The sequence below is a fragment of the Tiliqua scincoides genome, chromosome 4 (genome assembly GCF_035046505.1).
Source record: "Tiliqua scincoides isolate rTilSci1 chromosome 4, rTilSci1.hap2, whole genome shotgun sequence".
Taxonomy (NCBI): domain Eukaryota; kingdom Metazoa; phylum Chordata; class Lepidosauria; order Squamata; family Scincidae; genus Tiliqua; species Tiliqua scincoides.
In genome coordinates this window covers 82,569,328-82,588,897 of record NC_089824.1, presented here as the reverse complement: position 1 = coordinate 82,588,897, position 19,570 = coordinate 82,569,328, and the positions used below count along the sequence as shown (strand labels likewise).

At 45.8% G+C, this 19,570-nt stretch overlaps 1 protein-coding gene across 1 annotated transcript; it reads right to left on the bottom strand.

Moving 5' to 3' along the window:
- Positions 1-4,060: 4,060 nt before the first annotated feature.
- On the bottom strand, positions 4,061-5,125 carry FOXQ1 (forkhead box Q1). Its single transcript, XM_066624461.1, has 2 exons — positions 4,993-5,125; positions 4,061-4,950 (listed from the first exon to the last, which is right to left on the bottom strand). Exons 1-2 carry the CDS (start codon positions 5,123-5,125, stop codon positions 4,061-4,063), a joined length of 1,023 nt encoding a protein of 340 aa, XP_066480558.1.
- Between the last annotated feature and the right edge of the window lie 14,445 nt (positions 5,126-19,570).

Here is a 19,570-nt window from a genome sequence, read left to right as displayed (position 1 = left end):
ACTCCTAACAAGCAGAAATTAAACTGGTGTTGTTTATCCCAAGGGAAAACTTCACGGATGGAGTTCTGTTGGAAGCTCACCCATAATGCATAAAGGAAATATATATATATATATATATATATATATATATATATATATATATATATATATATATATATATATATATATGGGGGGAAAAAGAACCCCAAGTGTATAATAAATCAACAGTCAAAGCCTCGCTCAAAAGTGATAGGAAAATAACAGAACTGGGACACTGGCAAGCCGATCCTGTGCAAGTTTCCACAGAAGCAAGCCCCACTGAGAGTTCAAGGCCCAAGGCTGAAATCCCAGAGGGGAATTGTTTCAGATTCAGAGTAGTCACGCATGGAATCGCGCCACCGCAAAGCAGTTAAGCCGCAATTCACACGCCACTCCTAGAGTAGTCCCGCTGACAAGTAAAACCACCCCAGAGTTCGCCTTCTGCAGGCCACCTCAGCTAAGGACCGTCGCTTAAAGCGGCTGGAAGGAGGACGGTGTGAGAGCCCAATCCTATGCAGCTCTACTCAGAAGTAAGTCTCATTGCAGTCAATGGGGTATCCCAGGTACGTGTGGATAGGACTGTAGCCTGAGTTAGCGGGCAGACTCTTGGCTTGTGTAATGGGAAGCCAATGCCACTCAGTTCAATGGGATTTGCTGCGAGGTTGGCACGGACGTAGTTGCTACCTGCGAGTAGATCGCGCTGTCCAGCCCCGGTACGTCTTCCTAAATCTCCTCTCACAAGAAGTGGGAAATCAATCCAGGCGTCTAGTACGCGCCCTGCCGCCTTGACGGCGGTCCTGAAAAGGCAAAACTTTTGGCGTATTTTTTAACTGGAACCAACGCGATGATAAAGACATCGTGTCCCTTGATCACCTTCCTGTAGAAGGTGACAAAGGAGGATTGAGTTTCACCTTCTGTCCTTGCGAAAGGGATCCTTTCCCTTCCCCCTGGAATCACAAGATTAAGAGTCCAATCCTAGGCATGTCTACTCAGAAGTAAATCCCACTGTAGCCGATGGGAATTACTCCCAGGTAAAAGTGGATAGGCTTGCAGCCAAAGGCATCTCCTCTGCCACGATAGTGGTTCTGCTCTGCAACCCAAAGCTTCCTGTTGGCAGCTTTTCTCGGTGAGATTTGTTCGCCCTAAACGGCTCAAAGAAAGAACCAATCCAAGTACTGACAAAGCCATAGCCTGCCACCTAAATCCACAATTTAATTTCAAGGAAATGTCCCATCGCTATTAGTGGAACTTGCAGCACGCCCCCCCCCCCCGAGTTCAATGGGACTTAAATCAGCATGCAGCCAAAATAGAAGTTCGAATTTAGAATCAGAATGTTCGACTTGAGTTGCCCCCCCTTTTGCTGGTAGGGCTTCTATGCCTTTTACAGCTTTCCACATCTGCAAATGCGCTTCTTCAAGGCATACCTCTTTAGCAGTTGCAAAGAAGGAGGGTAGAGGATTCTCCACATCTGCTTTTTACTCTGCTAGATTTAGGAATCCTCAGCCCCCGTTCCTGGCTCTCAATCGCCACGTGTTCTTCCGGATTCAGGAGAATCTTCCCCCCACAAGCAGGCACCGAAAGAGTGAGGGGGGGGGGGTTTACTCTTTTATGCTCGTCTTGAGGTTGATCAGATCCTAAAGAAAGAAAGGGATGCCTACCTAGGGCAGCAAAACTGAGCAGGTGCACCTTGTCAGGTAGTAGTGGGGGAAAACCACGCCTGGGCACATCTCAGAGCCTTGTCTTATGGAGGGCGAATATGAAAGCAGGATTAAGGCTGTGAGCCTAGGCACAAAATAAACCCAGATTTAATTTAGTGAGACTTGCCAAAGTAGGCGTACTTAAAATCGTGCTGTTAACCGCCAGTCCTAGGAACGTTTACTCGTGAGTAAGTCCCACCCGCCCGCTTAAACTCGGCAAACAGCTCAGAATGTCCAGGGACTTTCCAGTCAATCGGTATAGGGCAGAAGTACTGGTGGGTACATCACCTGCCCCACCCACTCCTCTCTAGTCAGTTACAGCGGGGCCTCCTGCAGTCGACATCTCCATTACCATCAGTGTTCCCCTCCCCCACCTCGGCTCATTCCCCCCTCTGCTGCTGGTTCTTCAGGAGCCCGATAGATCCCGTGGAACCAGGCGCCTCCGAGGACATACGCAGACAGCACAGCCGACCGCTTTTATTCCAACTTTTATTTGAAAATAACCATGATTAAAAATTTCATAAAATACACGCAGGCGCACACTCACTCACTTCACTACAGGCACATTTTTGGGGGGAGGGGGACATTCCTCCTTTCCAGTGGCAGCGACTATTTTTTTGTGTGTGTGGGTTTCCTCGTGAAAATACCCTGACACGTTTCTGGATCAAGTGTTTTCAGGATAAGGCCCTCAGGTTGCTCCTCTTTTTGGGGGGCCCCCCAAGTAGTTCCAGCAGACACACACTCACAAAAAGAGATCTACTAAATTTACCCTCTCATTTAAATAGAAATATTAATAAAAAAACCGGTAGCCTGTCTTGTTTAAACAAGTTTCCAAAAGTTACAAATAACTTAATTCATCCCTGCCCCCTCCCACCCCAAAAAAAAGACTCGCTGCGGTGCACGGGTTTGGTGCGGGATACCAACACGCAAAACCCTGAGTCTGGAAAGACTCACACGTGCACTTAATCGTCCTGTTTGATTAGGAGTACTCGATCCGGATCAAGACTATCCTGGCGATATTGGGCAGTGTGTCGAAGGTCACGGTCCTCAAACTAGTTAAGACACTACAGGCTGCACCATAAATACTACTGTAGTTCAGCACTTTCTGGGAATTAGTTACACCGCATCTGAATAGAGAGATTATACAGAGGTACATTCAGTGTCACTGAAATCAATCAGGTTTACTTCTGTGTAAATGTGCTTTGAATAGGGGTGGAACTTTAATGTAAAGCATTTAAACACCATAACTTGCTCCTGGATGGGTTGGAGTTGTGTTATGTGGCTTCAGTCCATACAAGCTCACTTATATTTTATTATTTCTCAGCTTGAATCCCCCTTCAGAGCTCTAGCACACGCTGGCCTGGGTGGCTTTGGTTGCACGCTTACGCGGAAGCAAACAGCTGATACAGTACATAGTTACTCGGAAGTAAGTAACTGGATTCAAAGGGGCTTGCGCCTACGTAATTGTACATAGGATTGCAGCCTAAGGCGTTAGCATTTTAGCTGAAAAAACTGCATTTAGTTTAAAACAGTGGGGCTCAAGTTTCGGGTTGCCAAGCTTTAACTGGCCCTGGTCCTGTGCTGAACTGTTAGTCAAGGTTGCCTAGGAGCTTGGTTATCATTAAGAGGTTGGCAACCCTGTTTATGTTTGGGGTTCAGGTACTCTGAAGAAGAGTCCCTTGAGGAAATGCTTCGAGAATCGCAGCCTTATGATGGAGCCCAGATTTTAAAGTTTCACTCACAGTCAGAAAAGAGCATTCATTAAATTTAAAAAAAATAATAATAAGCAAACCCCAAACACACTCTTTCCACTTTGAAATTTGTGAATGGCAAGCGGTGGTTGCAGCAGTAAGACACGGATGAATGGGTCCTAGAGGGACGGAACAATCAACCATTGGTGGGCACACTTCCCTTCAGCCAATCGGTAAGAAGCTCTGTGGTCCATTCGAAAGTCCAAGCAAAACAGAAACCAAATGGCTTTGTTGTGGCCTCCAGGGAAATCCATCGTTATTAAGGCACAGTCTTTAGTCTTTTTAGAGCCCAATCCTATGCCTGTCTGCTCAGAAGTAAGTCCCATTATAGTCAATGGGACTTACTCCGAAAAGTAAGGATAGGATTGCAGCCTTAGAGCCCAATCCTATGCCTGTCTACTCAGAAGCAAGTCCCATTATAGTCAATGGGGCTTTCTCCCAGGAAAGTGTGCATAGGATTGCAGCCCAAGTCTCTGGATTTTCAAAGTGCATAGAATCCCTTCTTGTCCTGTCCTGGAGTCGTCACCCCTTCATGAGGGAGGGGGCTCGACTAGTCCTGTCATTACACCGGGAGGGTCTTTTATTGGATAAGGCCTATAGGAGGCAGCCCGCTGCAAGGACCCGGACGGTCGGAGGGGGCAGTAGAGCTGAGCCGGACCCCTTGGCCCCGCTTCCGAAGCAGTGGTGGAAGGGGGGAGCGAGGAGGTACTCCTGGGGAAGAGACGGGGGGGATCGCTGTGGGGCAGGGTCACCCTCTAGCAGGAGGGCGTCGGGCAGCCCATAGGGGTAGAGAGGGGAGGCCGCGGCAGCTGGGAAAGGGGAGAGGAGCGAGTAGGAGACGGGGGCCTGGGGGAGAAAGCGAGAATAGCCCGACGGGGCGGGCCAGAGGACCGCCCTTTCTCCCGCTGGCGTCGAGGGGCGCTGCTGGTGCTGGTGCTCGGAGGGCTGGAAAGGCCGGCTCAAGATGCTCTCGATGGCGAAGGAGCTGGAGAACTTGGAGCCGGAGGAGGGGGAGGCAGCAGCGACGGTCGAGGGCGTCTGGCGGGGGCTGGGGCAGGGCGAGGCGGGCGCGGGGGGCGGCTGCGGCTGCGGGGGGGCCGCGGCGGGGGCGCAGGTGCGGCTGAGCCTCTTCCTGCGCCTGCGGAAGACGCCGTCGGCGAAGGTGTACTCGGAGCTGGGGTTGAGCATCCAGTAGTTGTCCTTGCCCCAGGGCCGGGCGGGGTCGCGCAGCACCTTGACGAAGCAGTCGTTGAGCGAGAGGTTGTGCCGCACCGAGTTGCGCCAGCCCGTGTAGGCGCCGCGGAAGAAGGGGAAGCGGCCCATCAGGTAGTCGTTGATCTCGGCCAGCGTCAGGCGCCCCCCGGCCGAGTCGCGGATGGCCATGGCGATCAGCGCGATGTACGAGTAGGGCGGCTTCGGGCGCCGCGTGTAGGGCTTGCCCCCCGCCGCCTTGCAGCCCGCCGCCGGGAGCTCCGCGCCCTGCCCTCCCGAGCTCCCGCCGCCGCCGGTCGGGCTCAGCGCGGCGCAGTCCCCGTCCGAGCCCAGCTCGCTCTCGGGGGGCAGCGGGGATACCGCGCCGCCGCCGCCGCCGCCTTCCTGGTCGCTGCTGCTGCTGCTCAGCTTGTCCTCGTAGCGCGGCGCGAAGATCTCCAGCTTCATGGTGGCGCCCGGAGGGAGCCTGCGCTGCGCCCCGCTCCGGTGGGGGTGGCAGTGGGGTGGCGGGCTTTCCCACGCCCAGTCCTGCGCTGGAAGGTCTCCGAGGAGGGACGCTAGTCAGAGGGCATGCCTGCCCGGGGTGGTCTTCCACTGAGGGGTCGCCAAGTGTCTGTCCTGGCTTCAGAGGAGAGGCAGCTGGGGGGCTGGCGGCGGTGCCCTCCTCGCTTCCCCGGGGCCAAGCAGGGCTCCTTCCTCCCAAAGTCTGCACTCCTGGGGAAGGAGCTTTCGTTGGACGGTGGTGATGATGATGATGGTGGCTGTTTCTTATCTCCTGGGTTGAGGCTCCGGACCACCTTCTCACTGCCGGCCTTTTGGTAACCAGGATGTGTCCGCTTTACGCCTGGGGTGGACCGGCCCAGTTCCGGCTCCCAGATGCTCGGGGGAGGAAAGAGAGAGCCTGCCTGCTCACCTGCGCGGCACCTGGGAAGGAGGCTCTTCTCCTCTCTCTCCCCCCAACAGGGGTCTGATCCCAGAACGGGGAGGGTCTCTTCCGCGCAGCCGCCTTCCTCCCTCCCTCCCCTTCCTCAGTGACTTGACCGGTCAGCCCCGCGCGCCGAAGCAGCGGTGTGCTGGCAACAGGTGGCTGGAGGATCGGGCAGCGCCTGGAAAGCCTCCTGTGCCCGGAGATCTTCTTCAGAGACTGGCCCGCGAGCGTGGCCAGGACGAGCCCAGCTCGGTGCTGCTCCCTGGAGAGTGCCTGGCAGCCGTGCTGGCGCTGGAGGAGCGGCTGCGGCTGTCATTAGCGGCGGGGTGTCATTATCTCTCCCCGACTCTCGGGCCGGCCCATTATAACCTCCGCCGGCTGGCTGGCTGGCGTGGAGGCGGAGCTACCCTCGGAGGCTTCGCAGAGGCAGGCTGCGGGTGGGGAGACGAGGTGGCCCGGTCAAGGAGGGCACCGGTGGAAAGTGCAGGTGCCTGGTCCCGCTCTCGCCAAGTCCAAGCGGCCCAGGCGGGCTCCCCGCCTCTCCCCGCACGGCAGGTGGCTCCTCTCAGGTGTAAAGTGCACGTAGGTGGCAGAGTCCAACCTGCTCTGTCTCTGCTGCTGGCTTGTCCCTCCCCCTTTTCTCTGCTCACAGGTAGAGAGTGAAGTAAGACAAGCGCAACAGCTGAGCAGGAAAGACAACCACGCTTGCCGGGACAGACTGGCAGCCCAATCCTAGCCACACTTTCCTGGGAGTCAACCACATTGACTGCAGTGGGTCTTACTTCTGAGTAGACATGCCTAGGACTGGGCGCTGGGGTTTCTGCGTTCTAACCCGCTCGTGAAAATGACCTGTTCATCCCCCAGGTTCAATCCTGCCTGGCTAGTGGCAGTGCATCTGTCAAGGAGCTGAGTTACAACCACTGAGTTCCTGCTGCAAGTGACCAGCTATTACCTGACTTTGGTTTTTGGATTTTTTCCCCCCTTATGGCACCCGCACATGGGCACCTATGAATTTCATGTGCTGTGTGGTGTAGTGGCTAGAATTGGACTTGCTGCCCAATCCTATGCATGTCTACTCAGAAGTAAGTCCCATTGTGTTCAATGAGATTTACCCCCAGGAAAGTGTGGATAGGATTGGACAGTGACTCCTGTGATCTGACTTCAGGGAAAAGGTTCAGGGAAAGGGAAAATTCAGCCCTGATCCTTCTGCAGTCACTATCTGCCTACCTCGTGTATCCCACAAGAGTTTTGTGATGGTAAAATGGAGGAGAGGGGAATAAAAATTCTTTGAGGAAGAATGGAGTAAAAACGCAAAATATACCTTTTACTGATAAGCACTTCAAATTAATAGTGAGCTAGAATCAATGTGATCTGCATTGCTGGGCTGAACTGGGAAAGTTGAGCTGTGCATTGGTTGATCAGCTTAGAGGGAACACTGGTTACAGTTTTCAACCAGAGTACCAAGTACTGTGGAATGATTTCACATTGAGGTCAGGATACTCCTGCATCTTGTATATTAATGTCAATCTTTCTTTACCCCAAAGCTACAATGAAACTTACACTGTTACAGCTGCTTTATTAGGTTGATGGTTCGCAAATAAAAACTTACTGAAAACAAATCTGCTGTTCTATAATTTTGTGCTAGAGCCAAATAGTGATACATTAGATATACATACTATCTTAAAAATCAGATTAACTTTGTCTTAAGCATAATTCATTATTTCTTTTTTTAAATGACACTTTAGTTACTCCTAATAATGGCATGACTAGACATGGTCTTTGTATATTTTTCTCATGGACTTTTTTCCTCATACATACAATTTGTATGCATCTATTCTGTGTCTCATTTTTCACAAATGTGAAAATGGGGAAAGAAGCACCTGTCCTCAGACCCAAAACACATTGGAAACACTCATCACTTTTGAGTCCCATTTTCCTAATTTAGTGAATTTCAGTAGGGGTAGAAAGAGCTATAGGCCCAAATCCTAACCAACTTTCTAGCACTGGCATAGCTGTGCCAATGGGACATGTGCTACATTGCAGTTAGGGGGTACTAACAGAGGCCTCCTCAAGGTAAGGGAATGTTTGTTTCCTTACCTAGGAGCAGCATGTTGGTGCTGGAAAGTGGGCTGGGATTGCACCCTAACTGTGGTTAGATTGTACCCATTATTTACAAATAGAGCTTATTCCAGTTTGAGTAATGTCCAGTCAAACATTCTTAGATCAATTTCAGTGGTGGAGATAGATTGAAGTATGGACCACAGTTTAAAACAATGAAGTTCACAGATACATAACTTTGGGTGGATCATGCCCAATGTATTTAAGGTTGAAATCCTATGCACACTTGCACACTTACCTGGGAGTAAGTCCCATTCAATGGACTGGGATTTACTCCTGAGTAGACATGCCTAGGCTTGAGCTATAAGACCGAACTGTTATTTAAATTGGAGATACAATGATGTTTCCTAATGTGCCTTCTAGGACTTCACTTAACTAAAGTTTGCAAGTTGTAGTCACTACTTACTTATCTAATGACCTGAAATTTACAAACAAACAAACAAACAAACAAACAAAACTTTCATGTCAGCCTGGTGAAGGGAATTTGGCTTAACTACAAAGGTGCCCAGTTTAACTAGTTCTGTGGTGGAACTGCAAGTTCTGACACTCTCATACTAAACACATTTGCTTGAAAGTAAGACTCATGAGTTTCAGGGCAACCACCTTCCAAGTAAGCCTGCTTACAACCCTGTCTTAAGCAGGTTTTCTCAGAAGAACAACTCTTTGACTTGAATGGAACTTGATCAAGTGAGTGAGTTGAAGATTGTGATGAGTTTATGGCTGCATGTGGAACATAGTAAGGATCATCTAGTGTCTAGTCCAGTGATTTTCAATCTTTTTTGAAAAGTGTGTCTCATGGCACACTGACAAAGTACTAAAATTGTCAAGGCACACCATCAGTTTTTTGACAATTGACAAGGCACACCATGCTACCAGTGGGGGACTCATATATCCCAATGGCCTACTAATAAATGACCCTCCCCAAAAATCCCATGGCACACCTATAGACCATTCGTGTGCCATGGCACAGTGGTAGAAAATGGCTTGTCTAGTCTATAGCAATCATGTTGCAAATTACTGGCAACATTTAAACTAATGAACAGTTTGTGGATTTCCAACTGTTAATATAAAGATATAGTGTATCCAAGGTTCATTGGTTTACTTCTTATTGAAAATTCCAGGTGAAAACTAAAAAGAGCATTATGCTCTGTAAAGTTATACTGTGAAGTGTTTCAGTTCTTCCAGCAACATAGGTTTTTCTTCAATGTATACTACCATGAAAGAGCTTCTAGCCAATCCAAGAGTGTGCTATTGTATCAGTAGATGTATATATAGAGACCACAATTGGTTGTTAATACAACTGTGTGAAGCATGTCAATGTTTTTACAGAAATATGTCTGCATGTGACATCGTTTGCTCTCTGTTCGTGGGGGGACCTTTGTCTGATTGTGGCTTAGGTTTGAAGCCTAAATTGATGATGTCACTTCCAGCCATGACATCTCTTCCAGTGGGCTATGGCATTCTAAAAAGTGGGTCCCTATGCTAAAAAGTTTGCGAACCACTGAAATAGAGATTTAAGTTTGCTGGAATTTGATTACCATAGATACTTGCCTATAGTACCTGAAATTTTTGCCAAGTAATCAAGCTCAAATTGTCACTTTGCCTTATCTCCGGGTCAATCAGAGGGCAAAGCCTTTCAACTCCGAACAGTTTTGTTTCTCAGGTGGCAGGCAGGCACCAAGTTTCTCAAGCGGCAGGCAGGTACAGCTCCTTAGAAGCAATTTGTTAACCTTTATTCTCCTTCCTTCTGCTACAGCCTGGTTCTGGTTTGCAAATGCTTGCAAAGCAGGTCTGTTTTTTAAAACTCCAGGATGGGAATCCTCCTTTCCATCTGAAGCAGGCTACAATTCAATGCACCCTTACTTAAAAATAACACCCGTGGAAAGCAGTGGGTCTACTTCTGAGTAAAAAGGGTTGCAAATATATGCAGCTGCATCTCTCTGCTGTGAATTGAATTGCACACTCCCAATTATGTGTTAAGGGTTGTATGTTGTACATAGAGCTTCTGGCTTAACACAGCAGACACCTTAAAGGTGGATTTGATTCATGGGTCTCCTGCAGTGGTTCCCAACCTTTTTCACATGCATATCCCTTGGCAGCCAATTTCCATAAGTTGTACTCTTCATATTAGCAAAATGTTTGTAATTAATAGTACAAGCCCTCATCTCCTCTATAGGAAAGCCCAGACTTCATGTATTTATCACAGTATTTTCTCTTTTTATCTGTTTGAAGAACAGAAGATCTGCCTTTGCACTGCTTTGCACCAGAAGTGTCCTGAGAAATTCTGGGTGATTGATTACTTTCCATATTATGTTTCAGCTTTTTTACTGTGCTGGTTTTCAGTCACTGGTTCATACATGAATTGATGACCAAAAACTAGCTATTGGTGGGACTTTCACAGCCAAATAGCTACCTCCCTTCCTACCTTGCTGGTCCTTGCAAGGCATTCCTGTCTTGCAAGGCATTCTGGAGCATGACTTGCCTTTTTCTACCATTATTCCATTCTTTTTCAAGTACCCCTAAAGGTCCTGTTGAGTGTCCCTGGGAGTACATAAATACCAGGTTGGGAACCACTGTTTTACTGGCATGTTGTTTACAGTGCATTTACTCTGATAGTGTTTACAAAAGGGTGATGAAGACCAGAATTTAAAAAGAATAAAAATGTATCTTATGATCTTTTACTATGTTTTTAATAAATTAGAGACTACAGTTCTTGGGTAACAATTAGTGGTGGGTTATTTTTCAGGATCTGGCCTCGAGTAAAATCAGGCAAAACTATAGTCAGACACTCCCCCTAAATTTAACTCCCGACTTATCTGAGGGTCATAGAAAATTCCATGATTGTTGACTCAAAGCCTGCCCTCGACTTATCTGTGGGATCGACTTATAGGTGAGTATCTGCAGTATATACTTCATGAGCTATAGATTTATTTTTGGATTAAACCCATTTTATCTCCTCTAAACTCAAGAGAATAGGCATGATAAAAGTTTGACATTTTTCTGAATTATAATGGAAATGTGCAAGATTGCACTGAGTGTGCTGCAGAACTGTAGCCATTTGGAGGCAACAAGGCCCACAGAAATAAAAGCAGCACCTGGAGGAAGGAAAGAGGTATTGGCGTAGAAAGAAGGAGCTTGGAGGAGAGAGGATTGGTGGATGAACTAGCTGACTGATTAATGCAGTGGTTCTCAAACTCTCTGGGAGAGTTTGAGAGCCACTAAGTCTTGCGTGGGCAGGGGGGCAGCCGCATGATCCCCAGGATTGTGCCGCCCAGGGGGGCTGCGGGGGCTTGGGTGCACTTACCCAAGCCTCTTGCAGCCTCCCCAGGCTGCAGGGAGCCTGGTGCGAATACAGGAGATTGCACCCCGCATTTACTTTCACTGCTGTGGGGAGCCCTGCTGCAGGTCGCGCCAGGCTCCAAGTGCACCCAAGCCCCCACAGCCCCCCTGGGCAGCGCGATCCTGGGGATCATGCAGCTGCCTCCTCCCTGTCTCCAGGCTGCCCTTGCCCCTTAAGGGGGCAGAGGCCAGGTCTCACAGGCTGGGGCATTGCGACTCCCCAGTTTGAAAAGCCCTGGATTGAGAGACTAAATGGACTGGCTGACATACTACAGGACTTGCTGATAGACCAATGGACTAACTGACTGGTGGATGGACTATGGAGGACTGGTGTGTGGCTGCCATAGCCAGGACCTGTTGAGAGCTAAGGGTGCACTGCTGCACTTAGAAGAGCTGCTTGCTTTGAGGGCAGGGAAGAGGGACCCTGCAGGCAAGCTACCTTCCTTTTGGTGCTGGGGTAAGGTGATAGTTTTTGTATGCTACTAGAGCTAGCCATGTTTGAACCAGGAGAACTAATTAGCTCAAAGTGAGCATAAGTTCTCTAGACCAAGTTTAGAAGGGGATTTTGGCAAAATAAGAATCTAGGATATTTTTATGTTGAGGTCTTGTAAAACAAAAATACTTAAACTTGTTTTCCACTCTATCACAGACAGAGGGAGAATTTCAATATTTTAAAATACAAATATACGAGGGGTTGTAGTATTTATAAAAATGTATTTAGGACCTTTGGCAGAACTATATAGGTAGGGAGTTGGTTATATCCTTTTTCTTGTTGAGAATTTCATGCATTTAAGGCTACAATCCTATCCACACTTACCTGGGAATAAGCCATTGACTGTAATGGAACTTACTTCTGAGTAGACATGCATAGGATTGGGCTATAAGTTACACAATAGGTTCTACAAAGAATTGCAGAAATTGAACGCTTTGTATAGTATTCCACTTCATTAGTGGCTTTACTTAATGTCTAACTGCTCAGTCCTATGCATCTTTACTCAGAAGCAAGTCCCACTGAGCTCAGCAGGATCACCTCCCTGCTAAGTATGCATTAAATTGCAACATTTGCCTGTAAACTGGAAAGTCCCTGGTTCAAATCTAATTTTTGCCATGAAGTAATCAGAAGGCCTTAAGCAAGCAACTCCTTCCTTAGCCTCCTATCTGCAAAAGAAGGATAACAATATTGAATTAGCTGCCTGGCAGCATTCTTGAAAGGACTTTTGGAATGCATGTGAGGGGCTCTGAATACTTAAAGTACTCGTAATATTATCTTTGGCTTCTCCACCCTGATCACTCTTGGGAGGCCTGTTGAATATGTGGCTTGGAACATGCCAGGAAGCTGAACTACATGGGCAGAAAGCTTTGCATGCACCCAAACCATCATGGGAGCACACACAAGGACAGCAGGAATATCACTGCTTTCAGTGATATTACTGCTTTCAGATATATTTGAGGATGAGGTCTCTTGTTATCTGGTGTGCTCCCTGGGGCATTTGGTGGGCCGCTGTGAGATACAGGAAGCTGGACTAGATGGGCCTATGGCCTGATCCAGTGGGGCTGTTCTTATGTTCTTATCACCATTAAAGTGATAGGGAGTGTTAGGGAAGGTCTTGATGTCTTGGAGTTCTGAAGTCTTATTTTGAGTGTTACAAGGAGCACCGTGAGTTTAAGGAATTGCACTATAGACTGTCTACACTTCCTCTCACAACTGGGAAGGTTAGCATGCCAAAGTAAGGGTCCAGTTCCATCTGGGTCTCCTGCTGTCAGAATTTCCATGCCAGCAGCTCAAGGCCCTTTATGGTGGCATGAAAACTGGGCTACTACCCAGTTGTACAGGTGAGAAGTACAGAGCATGGGGCAGCAGGTCCTGGAGGCTCACGTGGTGCCTGTAAGCCAGTGGTGGGGTGTGTGTGGGTTGGGAGGTGGGTAGGGAGAGTTTTGGGTGGGGAGGGAGGGGATGCACCTCAACAGCCCCAGCAAGTGCCAGAATCCTATCCCCCCTTTTCCAAACTGTTCTGCCCTTTTCTTTCTTCTGGTTTATGCCAGCTATATTGCTTGTGTGGTTCTGAGGAGACCCATAGGCCACCTGGAGGGCTACCCAGAGGTAAGTAGAATATATTTTTACCTACCTCTTGCAGGCTTGCTTTTTACCCCACTCCAGTCTTTGAAAGCACACATGCTACATCAGCAAGGCTGCATTGTCATTAATGGTAGGGAGGGGTAGGTTTGTGCAGTGAGACTTGTAATGAAACAGGGCAATAGATTTAGCTGATGAAACACAATGTTTTTGGAGGGTTGCAGAATCAGCCTTCGAGTAAAACACTGTTTTTACAAATGTGTAAGACTAAAGAGAACCAAATGGAGAATTGCACTGCAACTCAGTTGGTTAGAATGTAAGAGGCTGCCTTATACTGCTTTATATCAGACCACTGGTTCATCTTACCTAATATTGTCTACTCTGAGTGACTCAGGAAGAAACTTTCCCAGCCCTGTGACTTGAGATCCTTTAACAACATATAACAGGGGTGGTTTCTTGAGCCTTCTGCAAGCAAAGTATGTTTGGCCACCAAGCTATGATTCTCTCAAGTGAACCAGGCAAATGCAAAACTGGTTGTCTGACTACAAGTGACTGATTGCCCATTTCTATGATTCTTACATTTTGCCATATCTGATTGCTCAGGTCACGCATCACACATGAACGAGTGCCTGAAGATGACAGGACTTATGTGTACCATAAAAAGAAGTGCTTAACCTAGCCCCGAGATGGGACATGCATCTTCTCAAGGTTCCAGTTTTTTCTGCTTCTAGCAAAAGAATATGATGCATAATTAATGTATTTAATGGTTTAATATATGTTAGTTGACTCTTACTAGAATGTTTCGTTGAGTGGGATCCTCCAATAGACTTGTCTTAGAAACGGTTATAAATACAATCTGTTCTAAGGTCAAATTGTCCTTTTGCATTTCCACATGGAATCACCCCACAAAGGCACCTTTTCTTATGGGAATGGGTTTTGGAACAATGGCTTCTCATTTAGGAGGTCTTTGTGTCAAGGTCTATAATGAAATGTGAGTTGAAGGCCTTACTTCAAGGGGCAGAGTTCAATGTGACTTAATGGATGGCAAATCTAATGCCCCTTATTTGTACCTAAAAATACTAGTGGTGGGAAGGAATGGTCAACCCAAAATGGTGTTGCATGTTCATTGTGTACATGTGTTGCAGAGCAACTGCCAATATGTGGTGTTACCGAAAGGGCTGTTTTTGTTTAGGGGAATTATTTACACAGTCCAACTGGAACATTAGAATCTCAGGCTGGATAACAAGACAGCAGTCTCCTCTTTGCTTAAAGAGGAGACTGAGAGGAAGATAACTTTCAATAAACGACAATGGTTTTATTACAAAAGAACAAAGGTAAAAATAATGCACATGAAGAAATGATAAAGGTATGTTTCTTTGTCCTAATAATTGAATACAGTATACCTGGTTTTCATGGTGGTTGTGTGTGAAGTGTATTTGGTGCATCTGAAGAAATCAGAAAAAGGAAGGGGGTTATAGGGAAGGATTTTAGGGGTCCCTGTCCTTCTACCCCAGCTGCTAGCTAGAGATGGAAAGGGGGAGAGAAGTGAAAGAGTTCAAGGCACAAGATAGTTACCTGTCCTGTAAAGCAGTTGGTGGGGGGGGGGGTCCTGTGGAGAGAACACAGTGTGTTGGGCCTGTGTGTGTGTGTGTGTGTGTGTGTGTGTGTGTGTGAGAGAGAGAGAGAGAGAGAGAGAGAGAGAGAGAGAGAGAATGCTCTCTTATAAGGGTTGGGAGATAGTGTCTATGTGCTGAGCTGGAAGGTAACTTGATGGCTGGTCGCTTAACTAAATGCTGGGTGCTTGGAGTACTACTTTCATATGTACAAGTATTCCTGAAGTTTGAATGGGGATCAGGACATAGGTATCAGTTATCAGCAAAAGTTAATCAGGGGGTTGATGACTGGCTTCCTAGAAACAGGAACTTAACAAAGACTGTGGAAAAAATACAGAATGTAGGTACAATACAATGAATCAGAAACAATTTCAACACCAAAATACAGGGAGTTCATGGAAGGCAGTTCAAGTTTGCACACAGTATTGTAGGAGATACTTAAACAGTGATCTGATTAAGACAAGAATTCCTCCTATAATGTGTGACTATGGGGGGGGGGGTTTGTGTAAACTAACAATGAACTTGTGGCTTGACCAAAGTCCTGGAAATGTGGCCTGTATGCTGGGAGAACAGTTTAGCTTGCATGATATTACAGTCCATAATAGCATAACCAGGTATAGAGAGAAAAAAATCACAGCTAGAAGGCAGAGAGAGGGATTTTCACGTAACAGTGGCATCCTAGATAAAAAGGACTCAAAGGGCCAGCAAAATGGCTGACTGACCTTGCTTTAGGGAAATACTACAGCCAGCAATGCTGCAGAATTACTTTACTTGTGCAAAAGTGCCTACGGAAGGTAGAAATTCATTTCAGAGGAGGAAAGGGGATTTTTAGCCCATCATTAGCCAACCCAGCTTTCCCTGAAACAAGTCCCCCTCAAATTGGCTTTTGTCACTGGGGGGTTACAAGGTCAGGTAGAACACAAGTCCAGAAAACTGCTTGGAATGAACATAATGTGTGTGAGGGGAGTTGGTTGGCAGAGGAAGGGTTAAGCTCCTCTCTCCTGCAAGTCACCAGCTCTGAAAAAACTTTCAGAGCTTTGTTATGGGCAGCTGTGGTGTAATGTGTAGTTTGTCCTGATCCCCTTATAACCTTCTTTTTTGTTGGACTTCCCTGAATAATTCCCCCCCCACAAAAACATGCCTTTAGATGTGCCTGTGTTTGTGTGAAGGTTATGGGAAAAGGTTTCCTGCTCCCAATCTTCTCCGTTTGGGCCACTGGCAATGTTGTGGGTAGATTTCCTTCTCTTTCCTGCTTTTGTTGTAAGTGGCAATAAGAAGCTGGTAGCCAACCTTTTTGATTATTTTATTACCTCTCCACTATTTGTAACTGAAGCATACACTTTTTGTTTTGCTTCTTAGCTTTGTTCAAAGGATCTAAAAGAAAAAAAATCCATGTGCTGTAGATAAACAAGCAGATGTGGTCCCCTTTGAAGGCTGCTTTACTGTGAGTCATGACTGTCATCCATGCTCAAATCTGCATTTTTCCTTTCCACCCGTTCAGTTTTTCTTTTAGTTTTAAACATCATTATTGCTACAACATTTGATCACACTCAGTATCCAAATGAGAAAGCAGGGCACCCAATAAAGAAATCAAAGAAAGTGATTCTATGATAGAGACAGAAAGGAATATTTTCTGTCATAACTTGGTTGATTTCAAAAATGGAAAATGTACCCCCTTTCTTTCTGAAACAGTTGTCCATTCTCTTTCCCTTTATGACTCAAGGTAAATTTGGTAGTTCTGTCAAGTTTGATGCAGTCCCTCATTTCCATAGAATTATCATTTTTGTTGGACTATCTGGCATTTTTCTAGCTTTCTGTAAATTCTGTTATTGGCCAGTGTTATGCTCAATACCAGTTCTGCAGCCTCCTCAACTAGGAGGTCTGTCATAATAAACAAAAATGTTAAAGGATCTAATGGTCGAATACAACCCATAACACTTTTGCTAATTTCATCCGTTTTGTCCATGCTACTTTGGCACGGTACTATGACCACAGATAGGGCATAAAAGCAGTTTTGAAGTAATCTCTTTTAGTTGTTGAATTCTCCAAAGTTCTAAAATTAGAATAAGTTAATAAGTTAAACTTACTAAACTTTCCTTAATTTTTTAAATTAATGAATCTGGAAGGTAGGATATAAATATCATAAAATGTATTAATTGTCCTCCCCCCCTGCACCAGCCAATACTTGAGCTGCATCCTTGGGGGAGGGGATCATTGGGCAGATTGGGAGACTTGAGAGAGGTAAGGGAAAAAATTTTCCCTTTCCTCTCGGTAAGCCTCCCATTCACCAATAGGTCATCTTGAACCTGTGCTAGCTCTTGAGCTGGTGCAATTCCAAGAAGAGAAAGGGGTGTTGGGAGGTGAGGAAGGGGATAGCATACTGGTGCAGGTTGTGTGCACCAGTACACCCCCTTCTGCCTCTATCATGCTCCCCTATCCACACCCCATTCCTCCCACCCCTTCCCCACTACTGATGTATTGGGTCCATGCAGTGCACAATTTTACAACAGTAGAAGTGACTTCCACTGTCCTAAGAGGCTCTGTGCAACATTGCAATCCAGCATAGCAGTGGGCCTCAAACCTTTTAGCACTGGAACCCACTCTTTAGAATGGCAGTCTGTTGGGACCTACCCAGAAGTGATGTCATTAATCTGGAAGCGATGTCATGGGTGGAAGTGACACCATCAATTTGGCTTCAAACCAAACCTTGGGTATACATCTGGAAGTGAATTCTTACCCACACTCAAATGTAGAGAAAAGAGCATCAAATTGATGCAGTGTGATTAGATTACTTCTGCATTTGGGTATGAATCTTATGTGTTTTCTGAAGTCCTTTGGACTGAAAGCATTTGTTTGACCATTTTGGATAGGTGCTGTTCTATGGTAGCATTGGGTTGTTTTTGCTAGCTGTCAAATACTGATATTCCTAACCTGAGAGTTTAATTCTGCAACATGCATAAGTTATCCAAAAGTAATATTTCTGATAGTTATAGGGGAGAGCAAGAAGATATACAAGCTTTTTTGTTAGGAATACTGGATGATTCTATTCGCAAATACTTTGAAATTATGTTTTTATATATGACAACTGCTGCAAGAATATTGCATGCCAAATACTGGAAAATTCCAGAGATACCTGCACTGGAAGAATGGTGGCTAAAGGTAATGAATTTGGCAGAAATGGATGAATGTGCAATTCTTCTTAAAGATAAGTCAGTAAAAACTTTTATGGACAATTGGAAACCATTCATGGACTTCCTACACATCGAGGGCCAAATAACCTATGGATTTGATGAGTAGATAGGGAATTTAACTTTTATGTTTTTCTCATTTTTCTTTTTGTGTTAAAAATGTACTTTATATTAAGTAGTAGACTGTTTAATTTGATAGCTAATATTGACTTTATAGTAGAACAAAGAAATGTAGTCTGAGATCTCCGCACTTGCCACGCAACTTGCAATTTTTTTATTTTTTAACTTTATAGATGTAAATTATATTTTGTCAGAAAAATGAGAAATAAACAACGTAATATTTTTACTTAATTTTTCCATTTGCTTTTAATAAAATAAAGTAATAAAATAAAGATGCAAGACCCTGAAACCACTTCCATTTTCACTGGAGATGTTATTGAATTCTACCATTCTTTGGGCATCAAAGATTCAATAGGCACTCCCTGTACATTTTCAAGTGTATCTCTGTAGCCATAAGGTCTAGAAACCTGTTTATATAAACAGCTGAGGTTCATAGGGCTGTGGAATCTATGCTGAACACTTCATTCTGTACATCCTGTGTTCTTACACAGAATAACAGCCTTCACTATATCGAATGTCATGGCAGTAACTGCCTATATTTAGGGATTCCATAGAAACAGTAGACAATATTGAAAGGAGGTGAATGTTCCCCATATTGTATCATAACTTGCTGTGAAAAACACAAGGTGCTTTCATGTAAGCTATGTAGCCAATCACCCCATGCGTCTTCCTGCCATAGTTTAAATAGACATGGTATTGCCTTTGGAGGTATGAGGATTAGCACAATCATCGGAAAAAGTCAAGTCTGCTAAATAAACTTGACATCAAAAGCACTTTGAAGTCTTGTTTTATAGTTTGAGTATTAAAACAACACCCCTTAATAATAAAGCATATTGGAATGAATTTATTCAGTTCTTTGTTCTAAAATGAAATTACTCCAGGTTTTTGGAGCGATTATGTACCGAGACTGAAATTCATAAAGGGAACAACAATCTTGAAAGAACAGAAAATCGCACCACAGTCCCAAACACTGTAAGTCAGTTTCTCAACCAGTTGCACGGGTACCAACAATGGTACTTGAAGTGATGTCTGGTGGTACTCACAGGACCTCTGGGCACCTGCCACCCAGTAGGGAAACCAGGAACATGACGCAACAAACAGTGGTAGGAGCCTCAGCTTGGTGGGCAGAGCTCTAAAGCATGCTTCTTCACGCTCAAAAAAGCCCTCCTGTCTACCTGTGCCTCTTACTGGTGTTTGTCGCATCATATCTGACTTCCCAACCCAGAAATAACTGGCGGTGATGTCATCACTAGTTACTTCCGGTGGCACTTCTAGTAGGTGGACCGTGGTGAAATGGTACGGTGGAGGACAAACCTTCAGACATACTGCTGTAAGTTAAAGCAAATGCCTCAGATTTCAGTGGAGTTTTGGTTCTATGAAAATGTGCTAGAGGAGAGTCTTAACTTATGGGCCTGTGGTTGATGCTAGTTTTACTCCTCTTTAACTTAAATACCCTTTCCCCAAACAGTCCCATGCAGTTGGCACCAAGAAGTTTTATTGTTTCTTACTTTT